At 35.1% G+C, this 18,310-nt stretch overlaps 1 protein-coding gene across 10 annotated transcripts in view; it reads right to left on the minus strand.

Moving 5' to 3' along the window:
* Positions 1–18,310, minus strand: part of CEP128 (centrosomal protein 128) — a 667,241-nt gene that overhangs the window by 376,661 nt on the left and 272,270 nt on the right. For 9 of the 10 annotated variants that reach the window (XR_013160385.1, XM_077123220.1, XM_077123222.1 and 6 more), the window contains 2 exons: positions 6,890–7,240; positions 332–982 (listed from right to left, as the gene is read on the minus strand). Coding sequence is in view for 9 of the 10 variants with exons in the window: in XM_077123220.1 (XP_076979335.1) it covers positions 332–982; positions 6,890–7,240 (1,002 nt within the window). In the remaining variant the exon portion in view is untranslated. The remainder of the gene's footprint in view (positions 1–331; positions 983–6,889; positions 7,241–18,310) is intronic. The other variant, XM_077123226.1, reaches the window with a different exon arrangement.

Genomic DNA, 18,310 nt, shown 5'->3' on the forward strand with positions numbered 1-18,310 from the left:
TTTGCCTTTTATATTTTAGGAGGTCATAAATGTTGAATGAGGGCACATTTCAGGTCCACAACTTACTGCCACTTCTGCCTTTTCTAAACTCCCAAAATAGCTAAACATTCTTTTTAAATGACTTCAATGCTCTGAAATAGGTGCTCCCAGGTGGCTGCTGTAACTCATTTCAACCTGGCTGAACAGGCACAAATAAGCTTCTTTATTGTTAGTTTTATCTTCCCTCAGTGCTTGGGAATACAAAATGATCTCTAAAAGTCTGCGCTTTATTGACTTCATGAGCTACTAGAAAAATTCCTTCAGTATCATCAGGATAATGCAATGAAGGTACCTTCAGTGTCCTGATGTGATTCTCAGCCACACTCTTTTCTTTCTTAAAGTGCTTCATCAGCTCCTGGATATTTTGTTCATGTTTAGCTTTCACACTCTGCAATGATGATGTAAGATCTTCCAACTCCCTCTGGTGAACATCTCGCTCTAGCTTTAACTGCTTGATGATTGTAGCTGTTTCTTCATCCCTGGAATGCTCAAGTGTCCTGAGCTCAGAAAGGTCCTTAAGCACATCTTTCTTGGCTCTCTCTTCTTCAGCCAATTTATTAGCAAGATCTGCTCGGATGGCACTCAAGTCCTTGACAGACTCTTGCATCTCAAGAAGTTTAGCTTTATCCTTGGCCTGGCTCTTTTTTAGCTCTGCAATTTCTTCCTCCAGATGAGTTTTCTCAACTTGCATCTGGCTTTGAATCTTACTCTGCTTTTTCAATTCACTTTCTAGCCTGTGAATAGTGTCCAGGGAACCCTTGACTTCTAGTTCAAGGTCTGCTTGATGAGACTTAACATCACTTAGTTTCTTCTCTTTACAGTGAAGCTCTTCCTCTTGAAGGGCACGCTTGGTTAAGACATCATTCAATTCCTTTCGAAGATTCTCTATTTGTTGTAATGCTGCATAAAGCTGGCTTTTCAACTCCTCCTTTTCTTTTAAAATCTACCAGGTTAAGAACAGAAAGAAAAAAGATATTGCTATAAAATTCATCATAGAGTCAACTAGGTAGCAAAATAAATAAAGTTTAATGCATACAGAGAAAAAAAAATCATTAAATAATTCTTTGTACTTCTTCCAATTTAATGAAGGTTAGAAAAAAGAGGAAAATATATAATTACCCTGAAACCCAAAGGTGCAAAATGGCACACTGAAACATGCATTTTGGATTTTCATTGCCAAAATTTATTTATATTAGTCTATGATAATAAATAATTACATAAGACAAAATAGAGTAAAAGAATGGGCAAGAAAAAAAGACTTCTATTATAAAATAATTTACCAGAGTTGAAATAACATATAACTACTGAAAATAATAATGCTTTTCATTCCAATGACTGCTTTTTAAAAGAAGAAACCTCAAAACAGAGATGAGAAAGGAAGCATATGGATACAACACAAAAAAGGTTACTTCCAAGTGACTATTAATAAAATGATGTTGCTTGGGCATCACAGCAATTCAGGACAAAGGTGAAAGCCTTAGGGTAGATGGTCACACACTAGCTTGGTCAAGTTTGGGATTTCTCTGGCAATATAGTTGTTAAAAACTAAGTAAATTCTGTCTATTTGCCTCTGGTTAATTGCTGAGCTAACAGTCATAGTCCAAGACTATATCTAGATACTGTCTCTGAGTCTGAAAATGTCAGTGTATTAAAATACACTTGAGGCAATTCAAAATAATGGACTTGGGTCCCCTTTTCCCAGCCAGAAATGTTTAACTAGAAGTATTTCGAAGGAGGCTGAGAAACTGGGCTTGTCTTTTATATCATTTTTACTTCTGCTATGTTTCCTACCTCCCCTCTCCTGCTTGGACCAACTTCAATTTGGGATGATAATTTGGCTCCAAATTATCATACTCAGTCCACTTGGATTATAGATTGCAGACCTCAGACTGTGCCACCCTTCCCAACCCCAACCCCCCAACCCCACCTTTTAGACAGACCAGACATAACCTAAAGTTGCCATTCTCTAGTAGGAAGGCTTTCTGAAGGCTACAATAAGTACACATCATACTCCAACATCCTAAAGTTTCCTACCAGTCACTTAATACCATACTCTGAAGAATAACATCAATGCCCCAAGGTACAGCTTTTGAGGGTATAATCAATTGTTTATAGGTGCCTAGGAAGGTATACCAATTTTCCTATTTGCACGTTATATACTCTCTGCTCCTCTCTCTTAATTCTCCACTCAGTCAATCACACATTTTAAGGATCTTTTACTTATAGCTCCTCACTCCTAAAATTCAAATTTCATGTTAGTTTGAATGTCTTCTGCTAAGAGTAGAAGAAATCCCTAATTCAAATTGGCTTAAACCACAAGGAAATTTTTTATTACTCCAGGTAGAACTGCTCCGAAGACCGCATATCAAAGTTCTAGCTCCACGTGTGTGCAATTGTCTCAGCAATACATTTCTCTGTGTGAGGTTTCATCCTCAGGTCCATAGTGAGACAGCTTCAGTTATTCCCAAGATCATAAGTCAGATACAACAATATCCAGAGGAAGGAGAAAAATCTTCTCATATATCTTTTGTAGGTGTAAGTAAACATTTATCAGAAGCTCCCAACACATTTCATACCTCATTCCTCATTGATCAGGACTGGGTCATGTGCCTAAGTCATGAATGGCTTACATTAATTTCTGAATGGAATGGATGGGGTAAGGAGGGATAGAGGGCAACTGTGACCACAAGATATTTCTATACATGTTTTTTGCAGGTAATATTCAGCAGCAGGAATGGAAAAAGTGGAGATCTGATTTTTTTCTATATTGAAGACCAGTAACATATGTGAGATGGAAAGAAGAAATTGAAGATGCTATTAGCCAAGTCATCAAAATAGCTTTTTAGGAAGTCCAGCTGAACAGGAAAAAACTGAATCCAGAAAATGACAGTTTAACCAGAGGAATGTGCAAGGATCAAAACCAGGTGCTAGTGGTTAAAAAAATAACCACAGTGAAAGATCAGAAACTGAAATTTGGGGACTGAAGAAAATACATAGAGTAACTACCAATGATCACAAGTACTAACCACAGAAATTAGTTGCTGAAGTAAAGTGATTTGAAGGTCACTGTAAAACAAGAAATTGCTGAAATATAAGGAGACAGAGTTCAAGAAGTTGCTGACTTGAACTTTGAAGTCACCAAGGATAATGGCAAGAATTGTATGTTATGAAGAAGGTAAGGAGAAGCACAGGTGCCAAAGTCCTTGAGAAGTGTAGGGCTGTGATATAAAACTAAGTAGCAGTCAGGAACAAGAATGGGAAGAGAATACTATGAGCAAGTGAATCCAGCTTCCAAAGAAGAAAGGCTCTAGAAGAAAAGATTATAGAAAGAAGGACTGAAAATGGCTGGGTGAAGCCAGAAGAATGATACTGCCTAAAACCATGGCTATTAGTGGAACAGAAGCCCAAATCTTCAAAGGTCTGATCACGAAATATAAGTAGTTTTTTAAATTAAGAAAAAGGTAGTTAAGACAAAAAAAAAAAAAGATATTTTGCAGCATGTAAGGAAAAATGCAGACAGATTACTTGATTATATTAATATACAAGTACTCCAGCCTTTCCTAAATTGCATATGATGGGACTGCACACACATTAAAAAAGTGATCCTTCCTACTTTCCAACCATCAAAAAATTCAGATTTTAAAAGACAGCATATATAACATATAGCACTTATTTCCAGTGCTTATTTGGTCAACAGGAGAACAATACACAGAAGGAAAAGATAGCAATTCAAAGATTACTGAAGTCAAATACTATCAAGATAACAGCTCAATACATGAGCAAGCCAATTCAGCAGGAAACAAAAAATACCTAGGATGTTTTCTCATTATCCAGCTTAAAGAAGAATACAAAAGAATTTGGAAACAGAACAATATAAACTATGACCACAGTTTAAGTTCAACTTTCTTTATCATTTTCAAAGCACACATAAAAACCACTGGCTTCAAAAACCTTGTGTCTGATGCTCCTTTTATCCAGGGTATGGACGGATGAGTAAAAAAATATGGATTAACAAATAATAGGGGGGAGGAGGGGTAAAATAAATTTGGGTAGGGATTGAAATACTAGTGGTCAAAGAGAGGGAAGGTAAGGGGTATGGGAGGTATGAGTTCTTTTTTCTTTTTATCTCTTTTTCTGGAGTGATGCAAACGTTCTACAAATGATCATGGTGATGAATACACAACTAAGTGATGATATTGTGAGCCACTGATTGTATATTATGTATGGATTGTACGTATGTGGAAATTTGTCAATAAAAATATTTTTAAAAACCCGTTGTCTTCAAATTCCACTTTAAAAGAAAAAAAGGTAAAAATGTCACAATTTATGACTAGATTATTTCCATCTATACAGTTTTAGGTTTTCCAATACATATTTATGTATTTATCTACATGTCCCTAAAGTGTATCATAATTTCCTGATGTAAACATCCATGCCATTGTCTTTCCAGAAAAGTATTGTTGCTTTTTCCTACAATGATATGCTATTTGTTTGATATTACAAACCATTCAGTAACGATATAATTTGTAATATGACATATATCTGATAATCTTATATTCAAAAAGTGTTTAAAACAGCAAAAAGAATGAAAAAGAAAAGTGAATAAAAGCCTTTATCCTTTTAATGTATATTTGTAAGTGCAAAATCTTAAAGCAGAAAATAAATTACACTGGAAAAAGGGAAATGGAAGTAGGCACAGAACCATTTTGCAAATATAAACACTGCATCATTTGGGCACATACAATGGCTCAAGAAGGCTATGTATTAAATAATTTATTCATTAAACCACAATGCATTATACTTGTGAAACAGTTTCTTGAAAGCATACTTTCAAATACACCCTGGTAGTCACTTTTTGAAATAATTAGGCCTAAAACAAAAAAGAGTAACTATATTGTTATTGCTAATGCGTTAAGGTGGCTTTGCGAGTTCTGAAGAATTAAGTACTCCTTAGAAGTATTTTCAGTAAGATACAAACACGATGCTTTTTTCCAAAATCATTTATATTTCCACATTACAGATTTACTGAACACTGAATGTGCAGTGAAATATTTTTTATCCTTACTTCCTTGATTAACCATTGCTCTAACTGAGGCATGCTGCATTAATTTTTAAGGCTTTTAAAGGAGAAATTACAATGCCTGCTGTGATAATTGTGATACTACCCTACCTGTGGCAATCACTTTAAAACTACTTCTTTGCTTATCATTAGCGATGCTAAGTGATAAAATAATTACATTAGGAGTATTCTGGGAAATGATTGTTTAATAATTTTTTTTTTTTTTTTTTTTTTTTTTTTTTTTAAAGGAAAGACAGAGAGAAGGAAGGAAGGATAGAAGGAAGGAAGGAAGGAAGAAAGGGAAACATCTTTAAACATTTTCTTGTTTTTATTGTATTCTGTTTCTCCGTTTTTGTTACATGGGCTGGGGCCGGGAATCGAACCGAGGTCCTCCGGCATAGCAGGCAAGCACTTTGCCCGCTGAGCCACCGCGGCCCGCCCTGTTTAATAATTTTTAATATTCTGAAAAGTTCAACCTAGAAAACTTTGAGCACCATGAATTAAGATACTGTCTAATGACACAGACCCTTCTAAATTTCCTCTAATTAAGTAAAATCCCCAGATGGTTTTCCATCAATCAATTTCTCCCACCACTCTTCTCTCTAGCTACCTCTCTTATAGTCAGGGCTCATAGAACTAGTTACCAAACCATGCTGGCAACAGAAAAATCAAGGTAGAGCAATTTCCTGGGGTCAAATCTGTTCATATTCAAGTCTGAAAGCTTTAGAATTTAGCTTTACCTCAGGGCAACCAGCCATCCAGGATGTGTCAGATGGATTAAATTGAAAAGCACTCCACAATGAGTACTAAAATGATCACTTCCTCCATCTTCTATATGTCCCAAAAATTCATATGTAAAAGGTAAAGCATCATTTCATAACTTATCTGAAATAAGCATCTGTCACTCTTAAATGCTGACAACTGATTTTATAAATATAATTTCCTTGCACTTTGTGTTCTTTTGAAAGAAAGTCAACTTATCCAAATGATTATTTTTCTGCAATGTTCAGAGTTCTTGACAAGTGACAAATGACAAGGCAGCAATGATAAATGAAAATTAAACATGGATAAAAATCAATCATGATTTTCCTGCTTATTATATTATAAGCATCTGGGTTTAATTCAACCTAAATATTGTTGAGAATCAACATAGGAGCATAAAATCCATTTAAAGAAACCAATTATAGAAGAGAAAAGATTATGTGGGATGCAAACATAGATCAGTGAAATGCTTTTTGTAAAAAGGCACAATTGCAGTTTTGAAGAGGTTTGTGATCAGATAACATTGCTCAGTCAGTGAGATTGTCAGTGTCACTCATTTAGCTAAATCCACTTAGCTGCTGCCAGAAAATAGCCCAGACCTAACTATTGCATTTAAATGCTTCTTCCTAACCAATAGTTAAATTGAAACAGAACAAAATAAATGAGACCTAAAAATACATACACTGGAAAAAAATTTACACATTGTTAAGGAAGGGTTAGTGAGTTTCTTCCCTTTGAGTATTAAAAATAATTTCAAATTACGGAATGTTAAACAAATCAGGAAGAGGGGGAGATCTATCTTAAAGGCCAATTCTGAAAAGCCATGGAATTATGTGACATTAAAAAAAATTTAAAGGATAAAAAGTAAATGATTTTTCACCTTAAAATATCCAAGACATAAAGACTCTTTTATCAGGATATATTAATAGATTATATGCAAAGAATGGTACACAAGTGTCTGCTCAAAGGATGGATGAATGAACAGCCAGTCACAGCAAAAACCATTCCTTAGGAATTTGGCTTTTATACCTGATTATTCTTTTCTGTCAGTTGATCAAGCATTTCCGATCGTTTCTCCAACTCTCGCTCTAATTTTTTATACTTAAGCTTCCATTGCTTAATGGATTCCTGAGCTTTCAGTTTCAGCTGTTCTCTCCTCTTCTCTGCCTCCTCTCTCAGGGCCTCTGACTGCTGGAACTCACTGAGGTAGCGCTCTGCCTGCTTGGTTGCATCCTCTGCATGGTGAGTCAGCTGTAAGATCTGGAGGTCAGCATGCTTACGCTCAGCCTCACATGTCTCAAAATGATTCTGGAGCTCCTTGAGTTGATCCAACATCTGCAGTTGCTGTTTTTCCCTGTCCTCCAATTCACGTGTTAAATTCTAGGAATAAAGCATGTAAAATATTAGGAACATATTCATATCAAAATTGGATATATAGGGGAGGATTGTGAAAAGATGGTGGAGTTGAAAGCTCCAGGGATCAGTCCTTCCACCAGAACACTATTAAACAGGCAGAAACTGTCTGAATCAACTATTATGAAACTCTGCAGAGCCCAGCAGAACACTAGGAAGCATCAAAGAAAGTTGATATGATTATCTCAAACTTAAGTGAATTGCAGTCATATATTTTTTTTCAAGGGGAAGGCTCCAGGAATCGAACCCAGGTCTCCAGCATGGTAGGCAAGAATTCTGCAACTGAGCCACCATTGCACTGCCTTGTAGTAGTATAGATTTTTAAATAAACCTAATTTACATTGATCTTGAAAACTTTTCTAGTTAAGGAAAGAACCTGCTCTCTTAAATTCTAGTTTACTAAGACATTTGGACATTACATTAAATCATCATGACTAATACATATTTTAACTCAAGAAGAATGGGTAATTATCTATATTTAACTTTAAAAATTGGAGGACATTGCTTTTATGTAACACTGCATGCAAAAATAAAAACACAATAGTCATTAACACAAAGCCACAGCCTTAGAAAAGAGTGACAATTTCAGAAATTAGGTGCTTACAACACATCCCATAAGCTGCCCCTCCTGAGCCTTAGCGTTATTCAAACACCTGGGGTAACAAAGGTAACATGAACAGGAAATGTGCCCAAATAAGAATAGGCTCATGCTAAGATGATTAATAGACAGGTAAACAATAAATACCATCTATATTGCATTAGACACTGACAAATGAAGAGACTGGAGATATTTACCATGTCCCTCTGGCTCTAACAGAAAAATTTTCAGTTCCAGATTCCATTAGCCTGACCAGTGACTCAAATAAAATTAAGCATAGTTTTCCCTCATGATTAAAGTTATGGTTTGACATTGTGGGGGAAAAAAGCCTTGAAAACAAGCTTCATTTTTTGAGCAACAGGTATGCATTTGCTCAGTTTGCTGAATTCAATGTAGCTTGGAAGATATAAGTAACTTCTTTAGTCATTTGAACAAAATAGTAAAGTAAAGACTGAGCACTTGGTTGTGTGGAAAATACTAAAATGAGATCAGAAAACCCTAGTTATTGTGGTTTACTCTTTAGCCCTTATTCTAAAAGTTTTACCAACTATGCTACAAATCAACTTTATGAACAAGCTATGTTCAAGTGATTTCTACGTCAAAAGAGAAGTGGAACCAATTATTTTTTTCCAGCATTTGGGGAGGGTGTTTATATCTATTAGGTATCAAACACATGGTTGATAGAAAGATCAATAAAATATGGCTTTTACACCAAAGAAGTTAATTATCTAATGAGGAGCTAGTCACTACAACAGCTAGTGCTAGGTGCCAAAATGTAAAAGTTACCTGAAAGTGTTCATTTTCTAGAGTGTAGTCAGTAAGAGTCTCTATTAGAAGGAGACATAGAACTAATATTTTTAAATGAAATGGGAGTAGCAACAATAAAACTAAGACCATTACTGAAACTTACTGAGCATTCAAGTTCTATAAGGGATTATGAAAATGCTTTATTGGAATTATCTTTCAATCCCATAGCACATAAAATAAGACACTATTACTATATCCAATTTCATTAAAATGGGGTAACCAACACCAGTGTAGTTAAGTAATTTGTCCAAGAACACATATCTAATATGTGAGCACAGAAGGATTCAGACTACAGTAGTAAAACTTCAGAGTTCATGCTCTCAAATCTTTGTTAAACTTCAGACTCTCAAACAACCTTTAACTCCACGCCTCCTCAATTACCTGACCCCATGGTCCTGTTTTGGTGTTTTTATCAGAACTGCAGCCTCTGAAACAGGAACCATACCCCCTTTAACTTTTAACTACCAATCTGATCAGTTCTCACACGCCCTTTCTTCTGCTCTTCATCGTCACTGAAATGGCCACTCCCTGATATTCATTTTGCTAACCTCAAATCCTTGTCTGTCTAACTTGACCTCTGTAATCTTTCACCTTAACCACTTTCTTGCTCACATCTCAAACTCCTTTTTTAAACTGTCCATCCAATGAACTTGAACAGCAAAACAACCAATTGAGTAAATTCAAATATTCCCTATATCTATATCAGGTTACTGAATTCTTTAAGGAAAAATCACACAGGACTACCAACTGATGTGATCACACGAAAGCCAGCTCCTCAGTGCCAAGATCACACAATGGCCATTATGAAATCTCCTGTCTCTAACCCTACTATATTTTTCTTTACTCTTCGCTCATAACATAGCTTTTTTTAAAAAATAAAATTGAGCCCATCAGGCAGGACACACCCCAAATCTTCTACTCTGAACATACTAAAACTTACCAATGTCCAGTCTTCCTCTCCAGTCTCTTAGGAAAACGGATACAAATAAACTCTATCTTCACTATGTACTTCCACATGTATCAAGGGTATCAATAAATTAATCATCTCCTCTCATATCTTCAACTTCTCTTTCCCTATTGGATCATTCCACTCTACTTCTTCCATCTTAAAATAACACTAATGATTAAAAAATAAAAAACATAAAGAAATGAACAAAACCCTTACTCAATCCTACATTATTTTCTCATCAGTACCCTATAATCTTCTTCCTTTTAATGAAACTCCTGGAAAGAGTAGTCCATACTTGCTACCACTACAATCTTATTACCAATTTACTTTCCAGTTCACTGGATCTGCTTTCCATCTCTATCATACAATTAAAATACCTTTTACCTGGTTCTCATTTTTCTTTCTGTTCATTCATACTCTCCTCCCCAAGACTCCTCAGCCAGTTAGCTCTTAAATACAAACAACATTCCTGTGTATCAGTATTAGGCATCATCCTATCTACATAATACCCTTGTTACGTAAGTAAAGATAAAAGTGGATAGAGGGCGGGCCGCGGTGGCTCAGCGGGCAAAGTGCTTGCCTGCTATGCCGGAGGACCTCGGTTCGATTCCCGGCCCCAGCCCATGTAACAAAAACGGAGAAACAGAATACAATAAAACAAGAAAAATGTTTCCCTTTCTTCCTTCCTTCCTTCCTTCTCTCTGTCTTTCCTTTAAAAAAAAAAAAAAAAGTGGATAGAAATATAAGTGATTCTTAATTCAGAAGTCAGGACAATAAACTAAACTTCATAACTTTTTATATCTAACTGCATAATGACTTTCTACACTCAGAAACCCCACAGTATCTCAAATATAGCATGTCAAAAAAACGAACTCATCTGATGTCAAACTTATAATAAAAAAGATATTCCTATTGATAGGGGTTTTCTTTTTTCTTTTTATTTCTTTTCTGGAGTAATGAAAATGTTCTAAAATAGATCATAAGGATATATGCACAACTATGTGATGATACGCTGTACCAGTGACTGTACACTTTGAATGGTTTGTATGATGTGTGAATATATCTCAATAAAATTGCATTAATAAAAAAGATACTCCCACTAAAATGGCAGTGAAGTCTCTCTCTGCTAAGAGATGACAGAAAGGATGGAATTCTGCATTTAAAAGTGGGAAAGTTCCGAAATAACCACTGTAGGCAATGAAAGAGGAAAGAGGTAAGTATTTAGAAACTGACAAACATAAATAAGACTCCAGTTAGATAGTCTAAAATTTGTAATGGACTCCATAGCATTTAAAATTCCTCAAATTTCTCTAGCAACTCTTTTGAAGCCAGAAGTAAAATAAGTTCAGCATTATTAATCCATCTATAATTTCAGGGCAACAAAAATAGGAATAGGATTAATATATGCAAAATCAGAGCTTACACACAAAAATTCCTTTGTTTTCACATCTAAAAATTAGAGACTTTCATATTGCTATGTTACACACAAAAATCCATTCAGAAGAAAATTTGAAAACATCGTGTTATTGATTGAATATGTGAGAGTAAATAACCAGTAAAAGGTGTAGCTCACCGTACATAACTGTGGTTCTCATAACTGATGAAAAAGCAGATTTTAATTTGAACTGGATGAGCTCTGGCACTAAGCACCTGAGTTTCATTCAATACACTGTTACTACTGCTTCTCAGCTACTACCAATCTGTCCTGTGTTTCAAGTAAAATTTGTCATAGATTAGGATCTGCCTTTCCTCGGCAGATCCTAATCAGCCATTGTTTTGGCATTTTCTTTAAAACCAAATTCCTCAAATAACCAATCAGAAAAACTGAATTGTAACAAATATTTCTCCCTCATCAATCAATGTGTTACACTATCCTCATCAACATATCTTCAACAAATATTTTCTTACACACACACACATATACATAGAGAGAATGCACAAGTATACAAACACTTCATTAATCAATGGATAAATGCTTTTAGGGTGGGAATATATAGTAAATATTAGCATCTTCTTCATGCACTACATGATATGCTAAATAAAAAGCAATATTCATATTTACTCCATTATGATGATTTTTCAGTTCTATTATTAGTAGTTCACATTCATAGAGGTACCTTCTCCTCTGAAGAACATTTTATATTTAAATTGTGTGAAATTATCTCAGCCACTAAAACAGGGTGGCTAAATTTCATATCACTTAATTAAGCCAATACTTATTTCTTATTATATAAGCACTCTCAAAGAAAGGAACAATCCAAAAACACAGGAACTTTCTTTATACCAAGAATACCTTTCAGCACATTGCCCAAAATTTTATTAAAACTCAAACTAAATCTAAAATATGACACATAAGAATTCCATTTCTTTTCTCTTTCTCCTTCATTCTTCAAGTAGGAAAACAATGTTCATGGTACTTGTGTTGAGGGTTCCCAAGACCACCCTAAGGTTTGATACCTTGCTAGAAAGACTCACAGGACTCAACATATAGTCGTACTCATGGCTAACATTTATTACAGTGAAAGAATACTCAGAAAAGGGAAAAGGCACACAGGGCAAAGTCTAGAGGAAATCAGGTACAAGTTGCCAGGAGTGTTCACACACTGGAATCACACAGAACACACTTAATTCCTCCAGCAATTAATTCTGTCAATGCGTGAGAAGTACTATCTACCAGGGAAGTTCATCAGAGACTCAGCGCTCAAGGTTTTTATTGCAAGCTGGTCATCTAGGCACCCTCTTCTAGCACATACCTAAATTCTAGGCTCCCAGAAGAAAGGCAAGAATTTAGAATTAAACCACATTGTTTGTACAAACAATCTAGGCATAGTGAGTTATCATTATCATTTATGGAAAGTTTCATATCAGTGTAGGGGAACTGTTAACCAGTCAAGTTCATGGACGCCTGCAAAGGGCCAACTTTGCAAAGAGGTCTTTCCAAGGATCTAGGTCTCAGTCCTGCTCTATTAACTCTTTCCTACACAGCAATAAAAGACCAAAGAATACACCAAAAGGAGAAGATAATAAAGCCTAAATGAAATCTTAATTAAACAACAATTAACTATATATAATATCTGTAAAACAATGAATTTAGAAGGTGGTGGAAAAGAACTGTCTCCCTTTAAAATGGATTGGCCTTGGCTGCCACTAGCTCCCCTTCTAACTGATGCAGCAATGGTATGATTCAAATTCCAGGAAAAGCACACACAGCCTACTCATATGAATAAGGGATAAAATTAAGATGGAAATTAAAAAGAAATATTCAGCAAAAAGCTATCAATAATATGGACAGGGTTCATCATAAAAATTTCACTGATCACACATCTAAGAATGTAATTTTATATATGTTAATTATAAAAAAATATTTATCAATTACAGAAGTGGAAAAATTAGGCAAGATAGGAGAATAATGAAGTAAATTTACAGAATAAAGAAATCAGCTCTCTAGCTTAAAAAATCCTTCCAAACACCTTCTTTCTTTTCCCAATATTCATGAAGAAGAATTGCTAAGCCTACATTTAAAACATTTTCCATGAGGGGTTAAAGGATATAAGGGAGACTACAGTGTAGGTATCAAAATGACTATTTGCTTCCATGTGGGAGACCCGGGTTTGATTTGCAGACCATGCACACACACCCCACACAAAAAAAAGACCATTTGCTCACTTCATGTAACTAAAATTCAATGTAAGATAAATTCTCTTCTACTCATACATACAAATTAACTGACAAAACAAAAAGAGTAGGCACTTCAGTGAACATTTAAAAACATATCAAAAAATGAATATTAACCCCAAATAATCCAGAGTACTCTGAACGATATATTTTTAAACACTTTCATCTACAGTATTTATACAATTCTTGTGGAAACATGTAAGAGTAAATGAGAAAGCCAGGCATTATCGACTCAAAAGTAATACCTACAGAGATGTAGCAAGTAAAAGCATGAGCCACAGAGACTTGTGTTTAAATCCCAGTTCTTTCCCTCTGATTTTAGAACAGGTGCTCATCCTCTGTGATTCAAATCAACTTCATTTACAAAATGGACATAATAACACCTACTCCTCAGATAATCTCTACATGAGACCGCTGAACTAAAGCACCTGGAAGAGTGACTAGCACATGGTAGAAATACAAACAAGAGAAGTTTTTATTACTGACTAGAGACAATGTAAGAATTAGTTAATCCAATACCCACATCTTCAAGATGAAGAAATTGAGGCACAGTAGGATAAATTAATCAATCCAAGGTAAGACAGGTAATTTTTGGCTGGAAAAAAACTAGGTCCAGGTCCCTGAAATTCAATTCAATATCAAATCCATGTCATTATGCTACTGACTTAGATACTAGTCAAATAATTCCTTTAAATGAATTGCCCTATTTCTTCTGGAGACAAGAGGAAATTATGAACAGGAATTATACAATCTTTGATGCAAATATGTTTCTGGGAGATTTTTGAAACTGAGAGAGAAAAGTCCCAGAATACAATTGACAGGGGTTAAAACAAAACCAGTCATAGACTGGTTTTCTTCAATGTGCAAGACATTGAGGTAGGCACTGAGGAAAATACTGCATGAGAGACAATGATAGATCAAGGCAGAAAGGACATCAAGCTAGTTAGCAGAAAAAGAATTTAAATTACCAAATTCAAGATAAACTACACTGATTAGCAAGACCTCAGAATGGAAGAGCGATAAAATAAGACGTAAAAGGCAGACAAAAGCATGAAGAAGAGAGAAGCTTTGGTCACTGATGTGGAAAGGAGACAAACACTCACGACTGACAATAGCATGGACAAGGGCTGCAGGGTGGGCCATTGGTGACTGTTTATGAAAAGTAATAGTTCAAGAGGGCTGGAAAGAAATAGGAAAAATCAGGTCAGAAACTGGGTTGGGGGAATGCACAGCATGGCTTAAACTTTCAAAGGTTTTGCAAAAAAAGAAAGTAACATGAACACATGTGTTTAAGGAAGATTAATCACTATGAGGCATTATACTAACATTATGATATTAAAATTTTATGGCAATTCAACATTGTGAATGTAGCTAACACCATTGAATTATATATCTAAATGTGGTTAAAACAGGAAATTTTAGGTGGTATATATTACTAGAATTAAAATTAAAAAAAACATTGTACTGTACAATACAAACAGTGAACCCTAATATTAACTACAGAGTATAGTTAGTTAACAGTTTAATTAAAATAATATTCTCTCAACAACTGTAAAAAGGGACATTATTGCAAAATGTTAAAAATGGGGGAGGGTATATAGGACCTCTATATTTTCTACATGATCTTTCTATAAACCTACAGCTTCTCTAACAAAAATGAGTTTTAAATATTATGGCATCAGTAAAAATAATTGAAGATCATCATCCTCTTGAAACAGGGATGGAATTAAAGAACCAATTGTTTTTTATTTGAATTCAATTCAGCAATCAAATTCAATGGGGCTGGCTTAGACAAGAATCAACTATGGCATTACAAAAAAATACTTGTCATGCCTTTTGAAGAAATTTCTACTATATTTCCATTCAATCCAATATGCTAGCTACTAAGACATGGAGATATATAAAACAGCACAGCCCTATATTCTACTGATTCGGGGAACCATTCAACCTAGTGGGAAGACACATAGCAATTAATTTTAAAAAATGGAATATATATGAGCAATTATTTATTCTCCATTTCAGATTACACCTCTCCCCAATTGATATGGCTTCATATATCCCTACATTTCATTTCTCTTGGCCTTTATCCAACCATATGATATTTCCTAATAATAATGCTTATTTCAAAAGAAGAAAAGCCCCTGAGACAGCACTGGGGTGACTTAGGGAACAAAAGGAAGATAATTCCCAGTTGTTACCGAAAGTAATGAAAAGAGACAGAGAGAATGTAGAGCAGGGAAGGGAAATGGAGGGACAGAGACAGAGGGAAAAAATAATAATACATGTACCAGCCAGTTCCAGAACTCATATCCAACTCCAAACACCACTAAAGCAATTGTGTGAGTAGCAATCCTGCACTCTGTTGTATTTTAGTGGTCTCTTTCATCACGAAAGTGTCTTCACAATGGTGCTGGAAGGGGAAAACAGGATGAAAGAAGAAAGGGCAAGAGGGAAAATATTAACAAGAGAATGAGATCAACAAGACATATCTCCCAAAAGTCACAAATAAAACCCTTTGTAAGGAATCAAAGTATTTTGAGTCTGCAAAGTTTGAAAAGAATGATATCAACAATGATAATAAGCCAAACAGAAACATAATAATTTTATAAGCACTATTTACTACTGAAAAAATTAGTGAAGAGAAAAAGCCAGTTGTTCAATTTTCCCGGTTTGATAATATCTGAAAAAGTCCATTCTAAATTCAAAGGGAAAAAATTGCTATCCGTACATTTTTACTTTAATGTATAAAACAGCTAGCCTACAGTTGGAGAAAAAAAAAAAGACAGGAGAGGGAGGACCGAAGGAAGGCACAGAATTCAAGAGTAACAGTAAGGGTAACTTAAAGGATAAAAAGAGAAAGAGGAAAAGAATATGTAGATCTGACAAATAAAATCCAAAGAATAAGATGGTGGATTCAAGAAATGCATTTTCAGTATAACTTTGAATATTAATGGACTAAATTTACCAATTAAAAGATAAAGACTGGCAAAATGGATTAAGAAATCTAATCCAGCTATGCACTGCTTACAAGAGACTCATCTTAAAGACACAAGAATAAAAATAGATGGAAAATTAAAGGATGGTGTTCTAGTTTGCTAGCTACCAAAATGATATACCAGAAATAGCTTTAAAAAAAGGGAATTTAATAAGTTGCATGTTTACAGTCTAAAGTCATGAAAATGTCCTAATAAAAGCAAGTCTATAAAAATGTCCAAATTAAGGTACCAACACAGGGTTTATATTCACCCAAAAGAGGCCGATGAAGGTCAAGATTTTTCTCTCAACTGGAAAGGCACATTGCAAACTTGGCGACGTCTGCTAGCTTTTCCTCCAGGCTTCCTGCTTCATGAAGCAACCCCAGGGGCATTTTCGTTCTTCATTTCCAAAGGTCTCTGGATGTGTGAGCTCTCCTGGTTCTCAAAGCTCTCAAAGGAACTCTCTCCAAAATGTTTCCTCCCTCAAAGGACTCCAGTAAAATAATCAAGACCCACCTGGAAGGGGTGGAGTCACAACCACAGGGAATGCATCCAATCAAAAGTTACCACCCACAATTGGGTGGGCCACATCCCCATGGGAACAACCAAAAAGTTCCCAGCCAGCAGTACCAAATAAGGATCAAAGGACATGGCTTTTCTGTGGTCCACCACAGATTCAAACTGGCTCAGATGGAAAAAGATGTTTCACAGAACTTGTAAACCAAAAAAAAAAGGAGGAATAACTATACTAATATCAGAAAAAATAAACTTTCAATGTAAAGACATCATAAGGGAAAAAGAAGGACACTATATATAAGGAACAACTTACCAAGTAGAAATAACAACCATAAATGTTATGCTCCAAATCAAGGAACTCTAAAGTGTATGAGACAGACACTGGGAAAACTGAAGGGAGTGATAGATGTTTCAACAATAATAGTCGGAGACTTAAATAAACCACTCTCCTATACAGACAGAACAACCAGACAGAGGATTAACAAGTAAATAGAGAAGTTAAACAACTTGATAAATGAAATAGACCTAACAGACATATATAGGTCATTAGACCCCAAAATATCAGGATATACATTCTTCTCTAGTGGTCATGGAATAGTCTCTAGAATAGAGCATAAGCTGGGACACAAAACAGGACTTTATAAATTTCAAAACACTGAAATTATTCAAAGCATTTTCTCTGATCACAATGGACTATAACCAGACATCAATAACCACCATAGAATGAGAACTTTCACAAATATATAGAGATTAAATAACACACTTTTAAATCGCCAGTGGGTCAAAGGAAAAATTCCTAGAGAAATCAGTAGCTATTTGGAGACAAACAGGAAAATGAGAAAACAATATATCAGAATTATGGGATATGGCAAAGGTAGTTCTGAGAGAGAAATTTATTGCCCAAAAGGCCTATACTGAAAAAACAAGAAAGGGCAAAAACTGAGGACTTAATTCACCTAGAGGAACTTAAGAAAGAAAAGCAAACTAACCCCAAAGCAAATAGAGGAGGAGAAATAATAAAGATTAAAGCAGAGGGAAATGAATGGGAGAACAAAAGAACAATAGAAAAATCAAAACACCAAAAGTTGGTTCTTTCAGAAAATCAACAAAATTGATGGGCCAGTAGCAAGGCTGACAAAGCAAAAAAGAGAGAGGATGCAAATAAACAAAATCAGAAATGAGAAGGGGAGCATTACCACAGACCCTGAAGAAAAAAAAGCAATCATAAGAGGATACTATGAACAACTATGGACAACAAACTAGATAACTTAGATGAAAGGGACAAATTCCTAGAAACACACAAACAAGTTACACTGACTCAGGAAGAAATAGAAGATCTCAACAAACCAATCACAAGAAAAGAGATAAAAACACTCATCAAAAAAAAAAAAAAAAAATTTCCCTATAAAGAAAAGCCCAGAGCTCGATGCTTCACAGAGGAATTTTACCAAACATTCCAAAAAGAACTACCACCAATACTGCTCAAACTTTTCAAAAAAATCGGGGGGAAAAAGAAC

This window comes from Tamandua tetradactyla, chromosome 12, assembly GCF_023851605.1.
Source record: "Tamandua tetradactyla isolate mTamTet1 chromosome 12, mTamTet1.pri, whole genome shotgun sequence".
Lineage (NCBI taxonomy): Eukaryota > Metazoa > Chordata > Mammalia > Pilosa > Myrmecophagidae > Tamandua > Tamandua tetradactyla.